The sequence below is a fragment of the Haemaphysalis longicornis genome, unplaced genomic scaffold, assembly GCF_048455015.1.
Source record: "Haemaphysalis longicornis isolate Haplotype H1 unplaced genomic scaffold, Haemaphysalis longicornis Haplotype H1 scaffold_2, whole genome shotgun sequence".
NCBI classification, from domain to species: domain Eukaryota; kingdom Metazoa; phylum Arthropoda; class Arachnida; order Ixodida; family Ixodidae; genus Haemaphysalis; species Haemaphysalis longicornis.
In genome coordinates this window covers 56,325,346-56,342,462 of record NW_027526295.1, presented here as the reverse complement: position 1 = coordinate 56,342,462, position 17,117 = coordinate 56,325,346, and the positions used below count along the sequence as shown (strand labels likewise).

The 17,117-nt window shown below is 51.1% G+C and overlaps 1 protein-coding gene and 1 long non-coding RNA gene across 2 annotated transcripts in view; one reads left to right on the top strand and one right to left on the bottom strand.

Annotated features, from left to right (window-relative positions):
* Positions 1-17,117, top strand: part of LOC144168913 (uncharacterized) — a 120,492-nt gene that overhangs the window by 51,560 nt on the left and 51,815 nt on the right. The gene's annotated exons all lie outside the window — the stretch shown is intronic.
* Positions 1,354-2,516, bottom strand: LOC144170900 (uncharacterized). Its single transcript, XM_077700914.1, has 6 exons — positions 2,255-2,516; positions 2,000-2,177; positions 1,771-1,803; positions 1,623-1,691; positions 1,505-1,543; positions 1,354-1,411 (listed from the first exon to the last, which is right to left on the bottom strand). The coding sequence occupies exons 1-6, from the start codon at positions 2,514-2,516 to the stop codon at positions 1,354-1,356; spliced, it is 639 nt and encodes a 212-aa protein (XP_077557040.1).

Sequence of the window (17,117 nt, the reverse complement as noted above, 5' to 3'; positions counted from 1 at the left end):
TCTCTGGCCAGGTAGGCGCTTGAAGGAGGCGTATCTGTCCGTCTGCGTGAAGGACATTCTCCAGCACAAGAGGGCATCCCCTATCGAGATGACCCGGACTTCTCTAATGACAAGAATGTCGCATAAGAGCTCCGTCCATGCGTTCAGAGTTTCAGTGTAACATTCAGGCAGCCCAGCCTGAACGTTGGCGGAGATGCATCCAATGCATAGCTTCCATTCCTCTGACGCGGAAACGAACTCACCCCACCTTTCTCTCTTGTATGCTAGCGCTCTTGGCTCTCTCACCCCTTCCAACACTTGTGGGTTGAGGGTACAGCTGCCATTGTGCGAGCCGTTCCTGAGCTCTCCTCACGGATGCTTGGGTTTCTTCCAGCTCCCTTTTCAGCACAGCCTTTCTACCTGCTGGTAGCTCGAGGGCAGCCTGCATTGCTTTCAGCTCCTTCTTCAAACTGTGAACCTCACAGGAAGATGGCATGTCCAGGAGGGCCAATGTAGCTTCTGCGAAAGAGAGAGAGAGAGAATTAGTGAGCTTGGCTACTGGGTACTTTTTTGGCCTCCAAGGAATGATGACTGCGCTGTTTAAGGGCACAGGGGCTACTAAACCAAAGCAGCCTCCAAAGGAGCCTTTTTCTGTTATAGACAGTGATTTTTCTGCTGAATGAGCCATTTAAGGCCTACACTTTAGACGTTATATTATATTCTAGTATTTTGGCTGTCGCAGCTGGGCGCAGTTAAGCTGCAGCTTTAAGGTACGTCCTCACTTGCGACAATAAGCGCGCTCAGCGCCGCGCGCTCAGAATCGCTAGCGCTTTTCCATGGCCACACCACGGGGATAAGCGCGCCCCAAAAGCGGCGGCGGCGAGAAGGAAACCGGTTCTCGCCCTCTCTGGCGACGCGCGCCCGGGAGGAAGCCGCTCTCGCCTTTACTCTGATGAAGTGACCCGAACTGCCTTGTTGTGCTTGGATGTTAGGTGCTTGGACTGGAGATGGTTGGATTTTGAATACAAAATGGCAGGCAGTGACGATATGCTCGCCACAGTGAGCACGATAGTGCTGGTCTGCTTGCTGGTACTACGACGACGCCGCGCGCAACAGAAAAGGAAACGGCGCGTGTGGGTTCGCCCGTGTTGGCGCTACCGAGTCATGCTATGTACCTGTTTGTGTAAATATTCTCACGTGCAATACAAATATCTGTATGTAATGGTGACTCGTGTGTGTCCTTTTCCTTTCATCTTTATTAGTGTAAACACAACATTTACTATCTGGAAGTTACACCCCGTAGCAGAAACCTAAACACTGGCTATACAAACTTCGCAATGAAGCCACATACGCTTATAAGAGCAACGTGTTATCTTACGGTTCGTCGTCATCATCGTCATCCTCGAAAATGATGTCCGCCGGCTCACTGTAACTAAACAACACAAAAGGTAATGTGCGGCTTGTTAGCTACCACGCCATGTGATGCTGGGAAAAATAACGCCTAAGTAATGTGATATGTCCTTACATGTCATGCAGCAACTGCTGGGCAGCACTGGCAGAAGAGCTGCGACAAGGGAAGACATCTCGTGAACATATTTCATTGCACCGTCACAACGCGTAAATGTACAAGCGTATCTACGTACCCAGCTGAAACTTCAGAACTGCTGTGATCTGACATTGTACCTGGCGTCGACAGCAAGTCAGTGGTAGCACTACAGAACAATACAAAAGTAAACTGAATGCATCCTTTTTTCCATGCGGTGGCGATCACGCCAGAAATCTGTAACGTACCTGCCTTCCATATTTGGAAGGTTGGTTGTGGTGCTGAAATGCAAGAAAGAATAACATGTTATTTTTGCGAGATAAATTACACTTGCGCCTTGCACCCCTTCTCCCACACGCACTTTTAACGGAGACCCTCAACGTAATCACGTTTATTACATCCCTGCTAAATGCAGTTAACACTTGACTCAAACGAAAGAAATGCGTATATTTACAGGCATTCATTCTTGCCATTTACCTTTTCGCGTAGATTGGCGCATCCCTGAGCACGCTGTCCAAAACGTCAAATAGAGCCCACTTGGTCTCAACTTTCCCAACTTTGCCTGGGGCCCCACTCTTCTGCTTCGCGTCATGCGCGGACACGATTTTCAGCCACCTGTCCCTGAGATTTTTAAATTTTACAGCTGCTTGTTCGCCTGTAACATACGAGAACATCAAAAACTCATCAACGGGCATGCCGTGCGCGATCATAAAGGGCAGCAAATAAACTCACCGGTTAATCCGAATTCAGTGCCGATTATATCCCATCGATTTCTCTTCGCGTGCTTGTCTTTGAACTCCGGGTGCGTCTTGTTAAACAGAAACGGGAATTGTCGCACTGCCTCAACGAACCGCTCCATAACCTGGACGATGTTCATGCTTGCAGCAACAAGTGTCCGGCGCAGACCACGGTGGAGGAATGTGGCGCAGACGACGAGACAGATTTGCCCGCTCGCTCCGACGGCCCGGGCAGCCGGGCCCACCGGCGGGGTCATTCCCCTCGCTGCTCACGTGACCGCGGGCATTCTGATTGGTTCCTGGGGTTTCGCTCAACGCGGCAGCGAGTGGAAAATGGGTCAAAGACCCATCTTTGCGCGGCAAGGGAAAGTTGCTTTCGCGGCGCGCGATTCTGAGCGCGCGGCGCTGAGCGCGCTTATTGTCGCAAGTGAGGACGTACCTTTACAGGCAAATAGAGCAAAATTCCGAAAGTAAATAAAACTTTACAATGTTATACGAAATACCTAAACGAGTGAGTATTGTAATTGTGCTGAACAAAGCAAGGGTTAGCTCTATGCAGAGGTGGCAGTGGTGCTTGATGCTCTCCACACAGTGAACCCCACCTGTAGGTGGGGGAAATAACGACACCTGATCATACGAGACGCCCGGGTCAAAGACTAACGGCTGACACGAAAAGCCATGGCATGGGGCCAAGCAAATAAACAAGGGCATGAAGCAGATTTGCAACTAAGTTTAACAAGTAATGGTACACCACAACTATCTCAGACGTGGAGCATCCTGGGGAGTTTGCACCTGGAGCGGGAAAGGCACAAGAAACTAATTACTATTGTTCAAACCAAGTTCATTTCTGATTGAAGTATTGTTCTTATGTTCATCTCTTGGGCTCTTCATCACCTGTGCACATAGCACCTCCTGCGTTGACAGAAGCTCAAGGATTACTATGCATCACTTTCACATGCCTGGGCCTGGCATTCTGCTTTAGGCACCGCAGTTACAGAAAGATCATACCTGCAGCACAGTTAAGTGATTCCTCGTCATCACTAATACCACACGCATCAGTGCTACTGTTTTCAGCCTGCAGGCCTGCAGAGGGACCACCAAGTTGTGGTTCCATGTTGGAGCCTGCAGAGGGACCAGGTTGTGGTTCCAAGTTAAGCCTGCAGAGGGGCCAGATTGTGGTTCTTTCTTGGAGCCTGCTGAGGGGCCAGGTTGTGGTTCCATGTTGATAACACGTCACTAAGTGCAGGTGCCGCCGGCGGGGGAGGAGGAGGAGGACGATGTAAGGACGATGGAACTGTTGGGTGTAATGGAGACTGTGTCCTTGGGGGTAATAGAGGTAGTGGTTTGCGAATTTTCCTTTTTCATTTTTTCACAATCGGTTCTTCAAAGTCGCTACTCTCATCGCCGCTGCTACCGCTACTGTCGCTGCTACTGTCGCTGCTGCTGCTGCCGCCGCTGGTGCTGTCTGAATCCCCGCTACTCCAGCTGCAGTTGCTGCCGCAGTAGCTCCTGTCGTCGTCGTCGTCGCCGCTGTTCTGTTGGTCGTCGCCATTCTCTGGGTCGTCGCAGGAGATTTTGTTTTCTTGTTCTAGAGTAGCAGTCGTAGTAGTAGCAGTAGTAGAAGTAGTAGCAGAAGCAGCAGCAATGTGTGCCTGCTGGCGGCAGCGGCGCTTTGCGCTGCGGCTTGACGTCCGGGATGATGCTTTCCTCTTCCTACATTCCTTGCCTACCTTTTTCCTTCTTTTGATGTTGGACTTACTAGAAGGAAGAGGTGAAGGAGGAGCGGCTGGGAGAGTGGTGTTTCTTGCAACACCAGATGGCGCCATCTTTGAGCTCATCCTAGAAGTAACGCACACCCGGTGGACGCTTGGGAATTTCTGCACCACTCTTTCCAAGAAAACGTTCTTTGTGGACCTACGGGGTAGGGCCGAAAGAACATTCTTTATATTCAGAAAATGTGCCACGAAATCTAGGAACGCAGTCTCCTGGTCGCTGTTGCTGGTGGTGGTGCTGCCATCTTCGCCACCGTGCACACCAAAGTAGACGTTTTCTTAGGCAGCCGACACAATAGTCCGGGTATGGGGGTCCCTGGCTCCGGTAGGTGATCTAGGAATAAGGTTCGGATCCCAGTACCCCCCTCCGGGCCCAGGTCAGGGGATTGCGGGTTCCTAACCCTCACGAACCCCTCCAGTGCGCATTTTGAAAGCCGGGTTACATATCATCATCATCACCACCAGCCTATCTATGCCCACTGCAGGGCAAAGGCCTCTCCCATTATTCTCCAATTACCTCGGTCCTGGGCCAACTGTGACCAATTTATCCCCGCAAACTTCTTGATCTCGTCTGCCCATCTAACTTTCTGCCGCCCCCTGCAACGCTTGCCTTCTCTAGGGATCCACTCTGTTACCCTTAATGACCAGCGGTTATCTTGCCTTCGCATTACATGCCCTGCCCACGTCCATTTCTTCTTCTTAATTTCTACTAATATGTCTTTAACACCAGTTTGCTCTCTGACCCACTCCGCTCTCTTCTTGTCCCTTAATGTTACGCCTATCATTTTCCGCTCCATTGCCTGCTGAGTCGTTCTCAATTTAAGTTGAACCCTCTTAGTGAGCCTCCAAGTTTCTGCCCCGTAGGTGAGTACCGGTAAGATGCAGCTGTCATGCACTTTCTTCTTCAGCGACAATGGTAGGCTGCAATTCATTATCTGAGAATGTCTGCCATATGCACCCCACCCCATTCTGATCCTTCTAATTATCTCTGCCTCATGGTTGGGATCTGGGGTCACAACTTGGCCTAAGTAGATATATTCGCTTACCACTTCCACTGCCTCGCCACCTATCTCAAACTGCTGTGCTGTCCCGAGGTTATTGATCATTACTTTAGTTTTCTGCATATTAATTTTCAGGCCCACGGTTCTACTCTGTTCGCCCAGTGCGGAAAGCATGCTTTGCAATTCGTCCCCCGAGTTACTTAGCAAGGCAACGTCATCAGCAAATCTGAGGTTACTGAGGTATTCTCCATTAACCCTTACTCCCACTTGTTCCCAATCCAACGTTCTGAATACTTCTTGTAAGCATGCTGTGAATAACATTGGAGAGATTGTGTCTCCTTGTCTGACACCCTTCCTTATAGGTATTTTACTGCTCTCCCTATGGAGGATGATGGTGGCTGTAGACCCACTGTAGATATCCTCTAGTATTCTTGCATAATGCTCATCTACCCCCTGGTTCCGTAATGCATGAATGACTGCTAGGGTTTCGACCGAATCAAATGCTTTCTCATAATCTATGAAGGCTATATATAGGGGTTCAGTATACTCAGTGCACTTCTCTCACCTGATTGATCGTGTGAATATGGTCCATTGTTGAATAACCTTTACATACATATAATTTGCCGCAAAAATATGCTGCAGTCGATGTCACTATTCCGGGGCAACCAGACACATCTCGCACGATAGCCTATGTTAGAAAAATGTTAGAAAAAGTGCCTTTTCTCGGGAGCGTTCCTCCTCGTCGTGCTGCGCGTTGTGACAAAGATCCGGCGGCGGCAGTGAAGTGTGCTGCCGTTCTGGCAGTACCGTCCGCGAAACTCTTGGGTAGTGCCCTGTGCTCAACTTCAAGGTCTTCGGTGCACGCGCTTAGTAGCCGCACGAGGTCGCGTGAGAGTTGTTGGACATCGCCGATGCTTAGTCATTGCAGACGTTTCGTAGACGCAGACTTGGAAGGGTTGAACCGCTGTTCTAGAAGACCGAAAGTGGACAGCCTGTGCTTCCTGCCCCCCAAACGTGGCATAACAAGCACCTGGAGGCGCCTACCAGTGCAGGCAAACGAGATGACGTTTTTGTCTACGCGTGCAGAGATAGTGAGGACTGTAGTCTTCTTCGTGAGGTTGTGTAGCCTCCTTCTTTCTGTCCCGTCTTGAGCGCTGTTTTTGTTTGAAGTGTGAACCAACGAGCCCAAACACTTCCGTTGTCACAACGATAGTTTTTTATCGTGTGAGTAATTACATTAAAGCCACACCTGCACTATGAGGTCTACCATACTGAAGGGCTCTGGATAATTTTGGTCACCTGCGGATCAGTAATGTGTGCCGGAATATCGCACGTGGAGTTTTTTTGGTTTTCCATTTACATATAAAATCGCTGCCGCGGCCAGGAGCCATATCCATGCTCTCGGGCTATGCATATGGATTACACAATAAGGAGGCCACGAGGGACATCACAAACTCGCCTAAAAAAATTAGGAAAGTGTTATAAAAGCATGACTCACCTTTCATCATGTCGACTTTCTTTGGTGTCAATTATGGCTTAGGAAGCTGGCCAAGCAAGAGCCCCATGCTGCAGAGCTACGGTGCAGCTCACGATCCGGTTGGCGAGCACCTGAATGCCCCACATTGCCTGGGCAGTATCTTTGACGACAAGTGAGGGCTTCTTGTTGCTGAGGGTCTTGGTCGCCTGGCTACCTTTGATCACCACACCCTGTGTGAGGTGAAACTGAAAAATAGAAACAATAAAGGTGGATCTAATCCGCCTCTTTCACAACCCCACTGCGCATGTGCAATCCCCTAGCGGCCAAGTCTATAAGCAGTCCGGCAGGGGCAGCAGACGACATTTCCCACAGCTCCCGCACAAGCGGAAAGGGGTCGTGGTTGTATTTACATCGTTTGATTTTTTGTGTGCGCTTGTTGTGCGCGGAACATTGCCCACAACTTGTGCTGCGTTCCGCTGTAACTCGGAGTGCCGAAAAGGGAACGGTGTCGGCTTCTATCGCTTCCTGTGGCCGCACGCGATCGGCTACGGTGGCTTGCGTTGCTCGGATCGGCTCTGGTGATGGGAACTTTAGGCTTAGCAAACCGGCGCATATTTGATCGCCGCTATCTGTGCAACTGCGAATGAAAATCCGTAACAACTTTTCACTACACTATCATCCCCTTTCTTGCATGTGGAACTGTATTTAAGCTATAACTGCCGTTTGAGCGATCGGTGACCAAAACATCTTCGTAGCCTGATTCGATGCTTCCGCGCAGGTATCGCCATCTCTCGGCGCTCCGCGCAGCGGCGACTGGTCAGCGTAGGCTTGCATCGTGGCAGATATCTGATCGCCGCTTTTAAAATAAGCCCTGACAACAATCCCTAGCAGAATTTTTTTACCACACTAACACCTGCTTTCTCGCATGTGGAACTTCTTTTTAGCTATCAGATTGATTCAGAAGAGCAGCGACAAGCATGGTTGCTACCGTGGTCTGCGCCCGGTTCGAGCCGCTGAGTGTGCCGAGCTGGCAGGCGCGGCCGGCGTGTGCGCGGACTGTTTCCGAAGGCAGAAAACGCTTCAAGATTGCTTGCTTTATCAATTTCTTGCGAACAAACGTGCAGAATCTACAAATTCAGCTCAGCGATCGTCGTAGTTGACCATGGAGCAAAAACAGTAGGCGGAGCGGCGCCGACGACACATCTCATGCGCGCATCGGGCCATGTGTCTCAGATTCACGCGTACGACTAGTCGTGGCGACAGTCGTAACGATCAGTCGCATGCGAATCGCGTGTACCAATCGTGCATGTGTCCAGCGCTTAAAGGCCGTGTGCGAACTGCCGGCCTTTGTTGAGCTGGCGATCGCAGTTCATGCCAGACTCCAAGTACTGCTCGCTCTGCTGCTCGGACGGCACACGGATCTGTCCGAGATTTCTCTGCCAGCCTTCATTCAGTGATAAGAAGCCTCCTGGTATTATGTAATGACCAGGGGCTGTCACCTTAAGGCGTTATAACACGAACACAGAAGAAAAACTTCGGCTGCTCCTCGCTGTAATGTGGGGTTGCCGTGCTACAACGAGAACGCAGCCGGAGGAAACGCCGGCGAACCCTGCCATTTCAACTTCCACTAAGCGCGCTAGGTGGCAGCACACCGCAATGAAAGAGGTGGATTTTACCAGATGAAGTGCATGTTTCCAATTTCGCAAAGGTAACAGAAACTTCCATGAGAAGTAAAATGACTTTTTGGATCTTTTTGTTCTAGCTGAATAAACGTATTGAGAAAACCAATCTGCCTTGCGGTAATGTAACACCCATCATACATAATATGTTTTAAATTGGAAAAAAATCGTGTTCATCACATCTTGGCCTATCAGGGCACATAGCTGAGGGCATTGACAAGCAAACTAAAGCAAGCAACTAGTTGTGATTCAAACATGACTCGAAGTCCCTTCTTGGAAAGAGTAAAAGCTTGTCTGAAAATTAATGTGGGTTAAGGCAATGCCAACAAGCAAAAACTCGGGCAAATCATTCATTGATTGTAGGGTTTAAGACGCCGACGCTACACAGGCGATGATGTGTGGCATAGTGGAGGGCTGTCATATTTTGACCACCTTGGGGTGTATAATGTGAGCGCAAATCTCGAACACAGGCATTTTGGCCGAGGCAAAACATTACAGTGTAGACCGCTTGTAACGTATGTCGCGGGAGCCGCAAAAACCCGCACTATAAGCGGTACCGCACTATAACCAAAAAGTGCGCGAATTCAACCAAATCGCCACCTATCTCTCAAGGCATCCGAAATTTTTTATCACCCAAACGCACAGCACCTAAAAACGAAGGCAGGGTCTTTATTTCGTATTATTTTTAACATCAGCCGCTGCTGCAGGGTCTCACATTGCAAAAGCGCGGTCTTACAGGCGGCGAGTGCGGCTTTAACTTCCGTTGTGTTTGTGTTTTAAAAGACCATGGCTGCGTTTTTTGCGTCTATGAAGATGCCGTAGGACATGATAAGAAAGGCCAGCGGGATTTTTTTTTCACCCCACCTTGTGTTCACGATGCCGAAGGCGGCTGCTTATCAGCGCAACGTACTGGTGGTGGAAACCGCGCGGCTCGCTTGTTCAGAAAGAGCGGTGGCTTATCTGCACAATGTTCTGCACAACTAAACATTGGCCTAAACACCTCTGGCGCGGCTAGCCGGCTCGGGGCGCTACGAATCTCCCGCCATTAGGTGCGCGTCTTTCCATTGGTGGAAGTCGTCAGGCTCCTCCCACTGCCACGCGAAGAAGCCACCGCGAGCGCGGAATCGTGGACGCGAGCATGAAAAAAACGCACGCGCAACGCCGATGTGCACAATTCATGTGCGAAAACGGGCCATGCGGTTCACGATTAATAGAAACAACTTGCCACGCGCGGACGGGGAGTCGGTCGCTATCTTCCGAGGTGCATCGAGCAAGGACAGCTGTGGTTATCACGTACGCGCGAACTAAAGGGTGCCTATTTTTTTCTTCTGTGTCGAAGTTAGAGGAGAGCAAGGGGTGCGCGCTGCGTCAAATGGCCGATTTCATCATCTTTTTTTTCTTTTGCTACCTTAAAACGATGCCCCAGCTGCGCTGGTCGATCAGCAGACCCGCCGAAAAACTGCACTATAAACGGTATTGTGGTTCGGCCAACCGCATCTTAAGCGGTATGCTTATGCATTGAGTTCTATGGGAGGCAAACCGGTGGTCACAAAAACCCGCGTTATATCCGGTCCCGCACTATAAGCGGTTACGTTATAAATGGTCTACACTGTATTTTTCCTTCAGTCTGTGCGCACTCAAGGCAGGAGTGGTTCCACTGACAAATAATCTATCAATTAAAACACTGGTGCAGCAAAAATGTTAATAGTATATTTTCACACTTTCCAAAAGTGCACTAAATAGGTGCAAGTCTCAAGTTTTAAATTCTGTTTTTTTTCTGTCATTTGAAATTCATTTGAAATTCAAGAACAACCCTCAGTTATCCAAATCTTTTTGATAAAAATCCTTGGGTGTGCTGGTTACTGGGAGCATATCCAGCAGGCTGCGTACCAGACGAGACAAGAAAACATAATATTATCATCAACAGTTAAAAACAAAAATAGGCACTTACAGATCCATCGGACAGGTGCGTGAATTCCTCAGGCACTATAAAGGAACAAAAAACATTAAATCAATTCTGCCGTAGGTACTTATGTGCTAACTCGCATTTTTATGAACAGGTGATAAGATCACTTATCAGGGTGAAATAAAAAATAGCAAATACAAGTCCTTACAACCTTCAGACATACCTTAGAACATGTTGACATTTCTAGCATAATTGCTGTGTTAAAGCTCACTACTCTGATTGTTAAATAAATGTCGCATATGTGAGTGACGAAGTCAAAACTTGCTTGCATGCCTATAAGCTAAATCAAAGAAAGGCGACAATCCTACTGAATAAAAAATCACAATGCCACCAATCACACAATTGGTGCCTTTGTAATGCAGACTAGTTTACAGCAGAGAAAGCTGCAGCCTTAACTTTTGCTGTATTTTTAGTACCCCGAGGCGGTGGCGATTGTAACGACGATTAAAAGCGCGTCATTTGTGATTGAACTTACAAGAAGGAGATGCATGACTGCCGAAGTCCGAAGTGGATGCAGCAGGAGGGGCCCCTGGCATGTTCGGAGTTTGGGTACCTTGTAGCAGACAAAATGAACATGTAGACAGAACCAGAACTGCACCTCAAACTGCAAAACAAGACTGGTCTCATGTATGCATTTTCTAATTTTGAGAGACAAAAAGCTAACCTGGCACCTGTGTTGGTGGTTCCACCTCTTCTAAGGGTGAATCTACTGCACTTTCACTCGCTTGTGTAGAGACAGCTGAAATGTAAAATTGCATGTTAAGTAGAGAATTTATATGTATCATGTCACAAGGATATAGACATTGAATGTAGCCTACAGATTAGCTTTTGATGTCATAAGCAGCTTACCTGTGCCATCTCGGGCTGGTACACTGCACTGAGCATCTGCAATTGGAATACATAAACGTAATGAATGCTTAGTTAACCAGTTCTATGATTTGGTCACCTAATTAAAAAGCCAGTGCCTCTAGTAGAAAGCACTGTGTTCTTTATACTGTACACTGTATACTGTGTTCTTTATACTGTAATTTGCTGTAGACTTACCAGCGCATTGCTGGCCCTGGTTTGGGTTTTCTTTCCCCACTGGAACAGATCTAGCGGCATAAATTACAGCCGTTTATCCCAGGAACAAAACACAATTGGTATAAAAACAATCACCTGCACACTGACTTAGAAATCACAAAAGGTCTCTGCTCTGAAAAGCATACTGGGTGTTAATACACTACAGCTAAAAAAAACTAAAGTTCCAATTCTTAATCGTGGCTGGCTTTGCAACACTGAAAACCTTCAGTAATTTTCAAGTGCTATATATGGAGCAGCTGCCACTTTTTACCTTTCTCTCTCACTAACGAATATGAAAAAGCGTCTGTGCAGAGATTCCTTAAACTCATTCTTACACTCAAATATTTTATTTTCGAGGCATCGCTGCAAAGAAGACACCTGCCCCTTCAAGAAATTTTGTCTTCTTCAAGTCTCTTAGCCTTATTTTTCCACATTTGTAGCTCAGCATGTGCTTGCCGCATCTCAGACAATTAGCAATGTGATTCATCGTTGCTCGATGAGCTTATCGTTTCCCACTGGGACCTTTTTGTGTTCTGAAAGCCAAAAGATTCAACATTACAGTTTCCTCTTGCTCCACGTGCAAAGATTTACTTCAACGTGTCGGGTCAAGTTCTTCGACAATCCGTCCTTAGCACTGTCATCAGCGTGCTTGAGGTGCTTTTTGATACGGTTGTAGCCAGCCATTTTGCCATCACGTTTCTTTTTCTGTGATGCCTGGTACAAAAACAGCCACAACAATAATTTCCTATGTAACTCAACCTGCGCATTTATCAGCACTAAGAACTTGCACTAAAGTGTTCTCCACACTACCTGTTTTTCCCCCATCATCCGAGCTCAGCTCATTGTGATTTCTGGTTTTGGGGAAGGCAACCTGCTTTAGGCTGTTTTTTTTTCGAGTTTTCGTGGGTTTCCAGCGAAAAAAAAGCACAAGTTGCCCTGATTAGAAAGAGATTGATTAAGCGTGGCCTATTTATTGAGGTCGATCCGGATTGAGGTCGATCCGGATCGGCCCCTGCTACACGGCAGTTTCAATCGTGATCGAGCTTGATCCCGCTCGAACTCAATCCTCGTTTCTCAAGCACGCTCGAGGCTTCGAAGCGCAATCGAACGAAAGCGGCGATACTCTGGTCCCCGCTCAGTAATGGCACAGAATGTAAGCGAGACGCGTGGGCTGCCTCGCCATGCAGTTCGCCCCAAACTGCCGACATCAGGGCTCCAGTGACTTAACCAACACATTTACTGCTGATGGCGCCCGCTGCACTGCCTTGTGTATTATGCCACATTTTTGTAACTGATATCGTGTAGCCCAGGCGCGTGCGACCACTGCCAGCCTGGCCGTATTCACTCTAGCGCATGCGTCTGGTCTGACCATGGTGCAACGAAAACAGTGACATCTACAGCACCATTTTCTCATGGCGGCCGCCTTGGTGTTCGTTTTGTCGAAGCTGAAACTGACACGAATAAATAAGGCTCAAAATAATTATTCATTTATCCTTCGGTTGACCATCTAATGATGATTCCTGGGCTTGTAGGCAGCCATATCAATGGGAAAAATGTAACGAAAATTTCGTACTAGTACTCTTTCAAATATTTACATAGACACATGAACTGCATGCTAAAGCCCTTTCTTCCAGTTGTTGCCCCCATCTGTCTACCATTTCCCAGCTGAGCATGAAAGACTGGTACAATAAATTGTCATGTTTAGATTTGACAGCTTAGTGATTCACATTGAACTTTTTGTGATCTTGACAAGGATTTAACCTATAACCACTACTTACTGGCTTGGCTCATGTACAATGCTTAAGCTTTACGCACATACTGTACTTGGCACAGTTTCTTTACTAAAGTGAAGCTCCCAGCCTCTCCCTGATGTGTCAGTAGTCCACCGAAAATGCACTGCAGGAAAGCCAACTTTTTCTGATGATGACGATCATGGGTTAAGTGAAAAAACATTAAAACGCTTTCAATTATCTCAACAGAACCTAGGTCGCTCATGTTATGAAGCTGACGTCTATCCCATTGCACCATTCCAGCACAGTCGAAGCAATTTGTATTTGCCCCCGCACGGGGCACCTTGAGTATTCATGGTGACGGTGTTGGCGACACCGCGGACCCCGAGCCCCCAACATAAACTGTAACCTACCGTGGTGATGTGTTTAAAGGTGAAGAAGCCTCAAACGGTGGCCGTCGGAGCCCAGGTCAAGCTCCGGCGGATGGGCTCCCTGTCTGTTTACCAGGCAGGGAGCTCCGGGACCTCTCAGGCTATCAGGGTAAGGTTTGAGAAGAAAGTACCCCCGTCCCCTGCTTTTTTCTATGCTGTATGGAAAATTCAAAATCCCCCTCCAAACGTGATCGGTCCCTGAAAAGGGGCCGCACCGAAGTATCTTTCCCTCCACTTTCAAGCAGTAGCTTCCCAAAGCCAGACAAATACTCTCGTTTCCTTGTTATCGAATCTCTTGACTCAGCCCGCCCTCTTGCTTCACAATCAGTATTTTTGATTACAAAATACCTTGATGGAATAATTGGGAAAACCTACAATGCCAAAAAACAACGCACAGGTGAAGTCCTTGTTGAAGTAAAAAACCAGCAGCAGGCAACCACACTTCTTGGTCAGACGAAAATGGTCGATCTGGACATCAGGGTCACACCCCACCGCAGCCTGAATAGCTCGCAGGGTGTGATCTCTGAGGCAGATCTTCTTAACGAGACAGATGCCGACATTCTTGAAGGCCTAAAGGATCAGGGTGTCACAGCCGTGCGCCGCATCACGATGCGTAGAGATAATAAGATAATCCCCACGAAACATATCCTGACCTTCAACTGCTCCTCACTTCCTGACCATATCAACGCAGGGTTCATCCGATGCTCCATTCGTCCTTACATTCCAAACCCGCGCCGCTGCTTTAAGTGCCAGCGGTTCGGGCACGGAACCAACTGCTGCCGTGGTCGTCTGACCTGCGCAAAGTGCGCTCAGCATGATCATCCTTCTGATAATTGTCCATCGTCAACCCTCACCTGCGCCAACTGCCAGGGACCCCATGCCGCCTACTCTCGAACGTGCGAGAAGTTTAAGCAGGAGAAGGCGATCATTAATGTGAAGGTAACTGAGAACATCACCTTCCCAGAGGCGCGGAAGAGGTTCGCCTCTTTCCCTCTGGGGAGGTACGCCGACGCAGCCCGCCGGGGGGCGGAGCGGCGTCTGGTTTCCACAGGGACCCAGTTCAGCGAGTCTGACCTGGTCCCTCCGCCGCCTCCCTCTGGGTTGCCTCTGGCAGCCCAACCCGCCACCACCCCGCTTGCTGAGGCAGCAGCGGTTGTGGTGCAAACGTCTTCCGTCGGGACCGGTGCCGCTCCCGCCTCTGTCTCCTCTTCCTCCAGTGCGTTGGAGGGTACCGAGGTGATGGACACCACGGGCCCTGCACCGGTTCCCACCGCCACCGCACCGCCCGTGCCACCTCTGGCGCCCCGGACGCCCTCGGCGGTGGCGGCTCAAACGAAGGGCTCCCGAGGGGGGGCAGAGTCCGGGGGGCCCGGTCCGTCGGGCACCCCTCGGACATCCGACGACGACATGGATGTCGGGCCGTTCCTGCTTGCAACGCAGCGCAAGGAACGCGTCCCGGGTCGCTTCGGAGCCACCGAAGCGAGCAGTCGTGTTTTTCACCGCTCTCCTATTTTGTTCCACCGTCTAATAATGTAATGTAATATCTCTCCCCCCCTCAGTTTATTTTAGATCAGGCCGCGCCCCGTGGCAAGCCCTTCTCAGGGCTCAATAGGGTGGGTCCTTTCTTCCCTCGTTAATAGCACCTCATCTCATCTGCACTCATCATGCCCCGTCCCACCTTCTAACGCCCCATGGCAACCTCTATCCCCCCACCAACTCCCCGTTCCCAGCCTGTCCGCACCCCCATCCGCACTATCTCACCTTGCTACTTGCTTGCTATCGAGTCCGGTATGAGAGCTCTCAGCTCCATGAAAAGGGCAGCGGCACAGGCTAGCGATGGTGGCGGCGAGACGACCCAGGATTCCGTCTCGCCGTCTTCCTCGTCGTCTGCCACTTCTAGCAGCAGCAGTGAAACCAACAGCAGCTCTGGTGAGTGTTCGCCTCCCGTTTCTCCCCCACAGCGCCCCTCGCGATCGACCCTAGACCGAGAGCGCTTCCGAACCCGAGGGCACAGCGCCGATAGCCCCCTGCAGCGTATCGCATTCTGCAGAAGCGCCTGGCTCAAGCATTCGCGCATCAGCGACAGTTGCGCTCCCAAAACGACCCGCTGCGACGCAAGAAGCACCCCCCACCCCCCCGCTCTCTCGCCTACGAAAAAGCGTGCGACAGGGACGCGTCCCTGCATCCCCAAAAAAGCGCCGTCCAGCCCCAAGACGAAAGCGAAATCATCCTTCCCCTGAAACGCCCCGAAGGCCCCGGCCATCTTTTCTCCGGCCTCCCGGCGAAAATCAGTCTCTCGCGGCCATTGCCGAAGGCTCCCCGCCCCCCTCAAGCGGCGACGAAACACGCCTGTCGACGGCTGCAAAGAATGCGGTGGGCCCCCAGCCCCCCGCTGTCGGCGGCGCATCACCAGGGACAGATGACCCGAGCGGGAGCCGCGGCGACGAGGCGGAAAGCGTCCCCCTGGCCGCTGCAGCCGATCGCGAGGCAGCCGCCAACAGCACCTCCGGGCGGCTGCAAGAGACCACGCACGCGGCGCCAACTTCCGAGAACACGTGCCACCCCCCTCCCGCGGAGACGTCGCAAACAGCGCGCGACACCCCAAACGCGACCTGCGGCTCCTCCTCCCCCGCCAACTCCACGAGCAGGAAGAGTGCGAATGACGTGGTCAGCGAGCGCCACCCTCCCCCCTCGAAGACGCAGCAGGCAGCGCGCAGCCCCCCCGAACGCGGTCCCCAGCTCCTCCTCCCCTGCCGGCTCCTCCGAGGGCAGAGAAAGCCCCGACCGCCCCGATGCAGATGACGCGGCCGGCGCGGATGACGAGGGATTCACGTTGGTGAGGCACGGGAAGCGCCCGCCTTAAAAAACAAGTCCGCCAGCACCCTCCCCTCCTCTCTCCCAGGCCACCCCTCCCCGAGCGGGAGGTAAACAAACCGACTCTCGGCGGGCGAGCGCCGCTGGCAGACTCGCCCCTCAGGTCACGGTGCTCTTTAAACCCAACACCCAAGGCGCAAGCCTACGCCAACTGAGCCGCTATGACCTGAGCGAGGAACTTAAACACCTCCGTGGCCTGGGTGAGATCCGCATAAACGCGCGGCTCAATCTTGTGGCAATAGATACAGTACGCGACGACACCCGCGACGTTCTGCTCGGGCTTCGCTCCCTCGGGGGTGTGCCCGTGCAGCCGTACCCTGCCTCGAAGGAGGGACGCACGCGCGCGGTTCTGCGGGGCATTGATGCCGCAGGTGGAGCGGAGGAGCTAATCGCAAGAATTAAAACACCGGTGCCCATCATTGGGGGGTCGCGCAAGGGTCAGCTACTGTTTTTGACCTTCCTGGGCCGCCAGCCACCCACCCATGTATTTCTCTCGCACATCCGCGTCCCTGTGGAGCTTCTGACCGCTCGCAATCTTCAACGGGCATTGCTACCACTTCGGCCATGTCCGTACGGCCTGCAGGGGCGCGGCTCGCTGCGCCAGGTGTGCTGGCGCCCACCCCACGCAAGACTGCGCGGCCCCAGGGCTCCGCTGCTGCAACTGCGGGGGGACCCACTGGGCAACAGCTACAAGATGTCTCGCGCGCCCGACTGCAACGCTGTCACCTCCCACAGCGCACATCCAACCCCCCGCCCCCCCCCCCCCCCAGCTGTACGAGAACGGCCCGCTTGCCCCCCGTCACTGGAGCGACCATCCTACGCCAGCCGGCTGCGAGCGCCAGCCCCCTCGGCCGTACTACTGGATG

Bases quoted from the DNA above. Each gene is read 5' to 3' on its own strand.
- LOC144170900 (XM_077700914.1), bottom strand. From the start codon at position 2,516: ATGACCCCGCCGGTGGGCCCGGCTGCCCGGGCCGTCGGAGCGAGCGGG. The intron at 2,178-2,254 runs GTGAGTTTATTT...CGTATGTTACAG, and splicing joins CACTGAATTCGGATTAACCG to GCGAACAAGCAGCTGTAAAA. The intron at 1,412-1,504 runs GTAAGGACATAT...TGTGTTGTTTAG, and splicing joins CAGCAGTTGCTGCATGACAT to TTACAGTGAGCCGGCGGACA.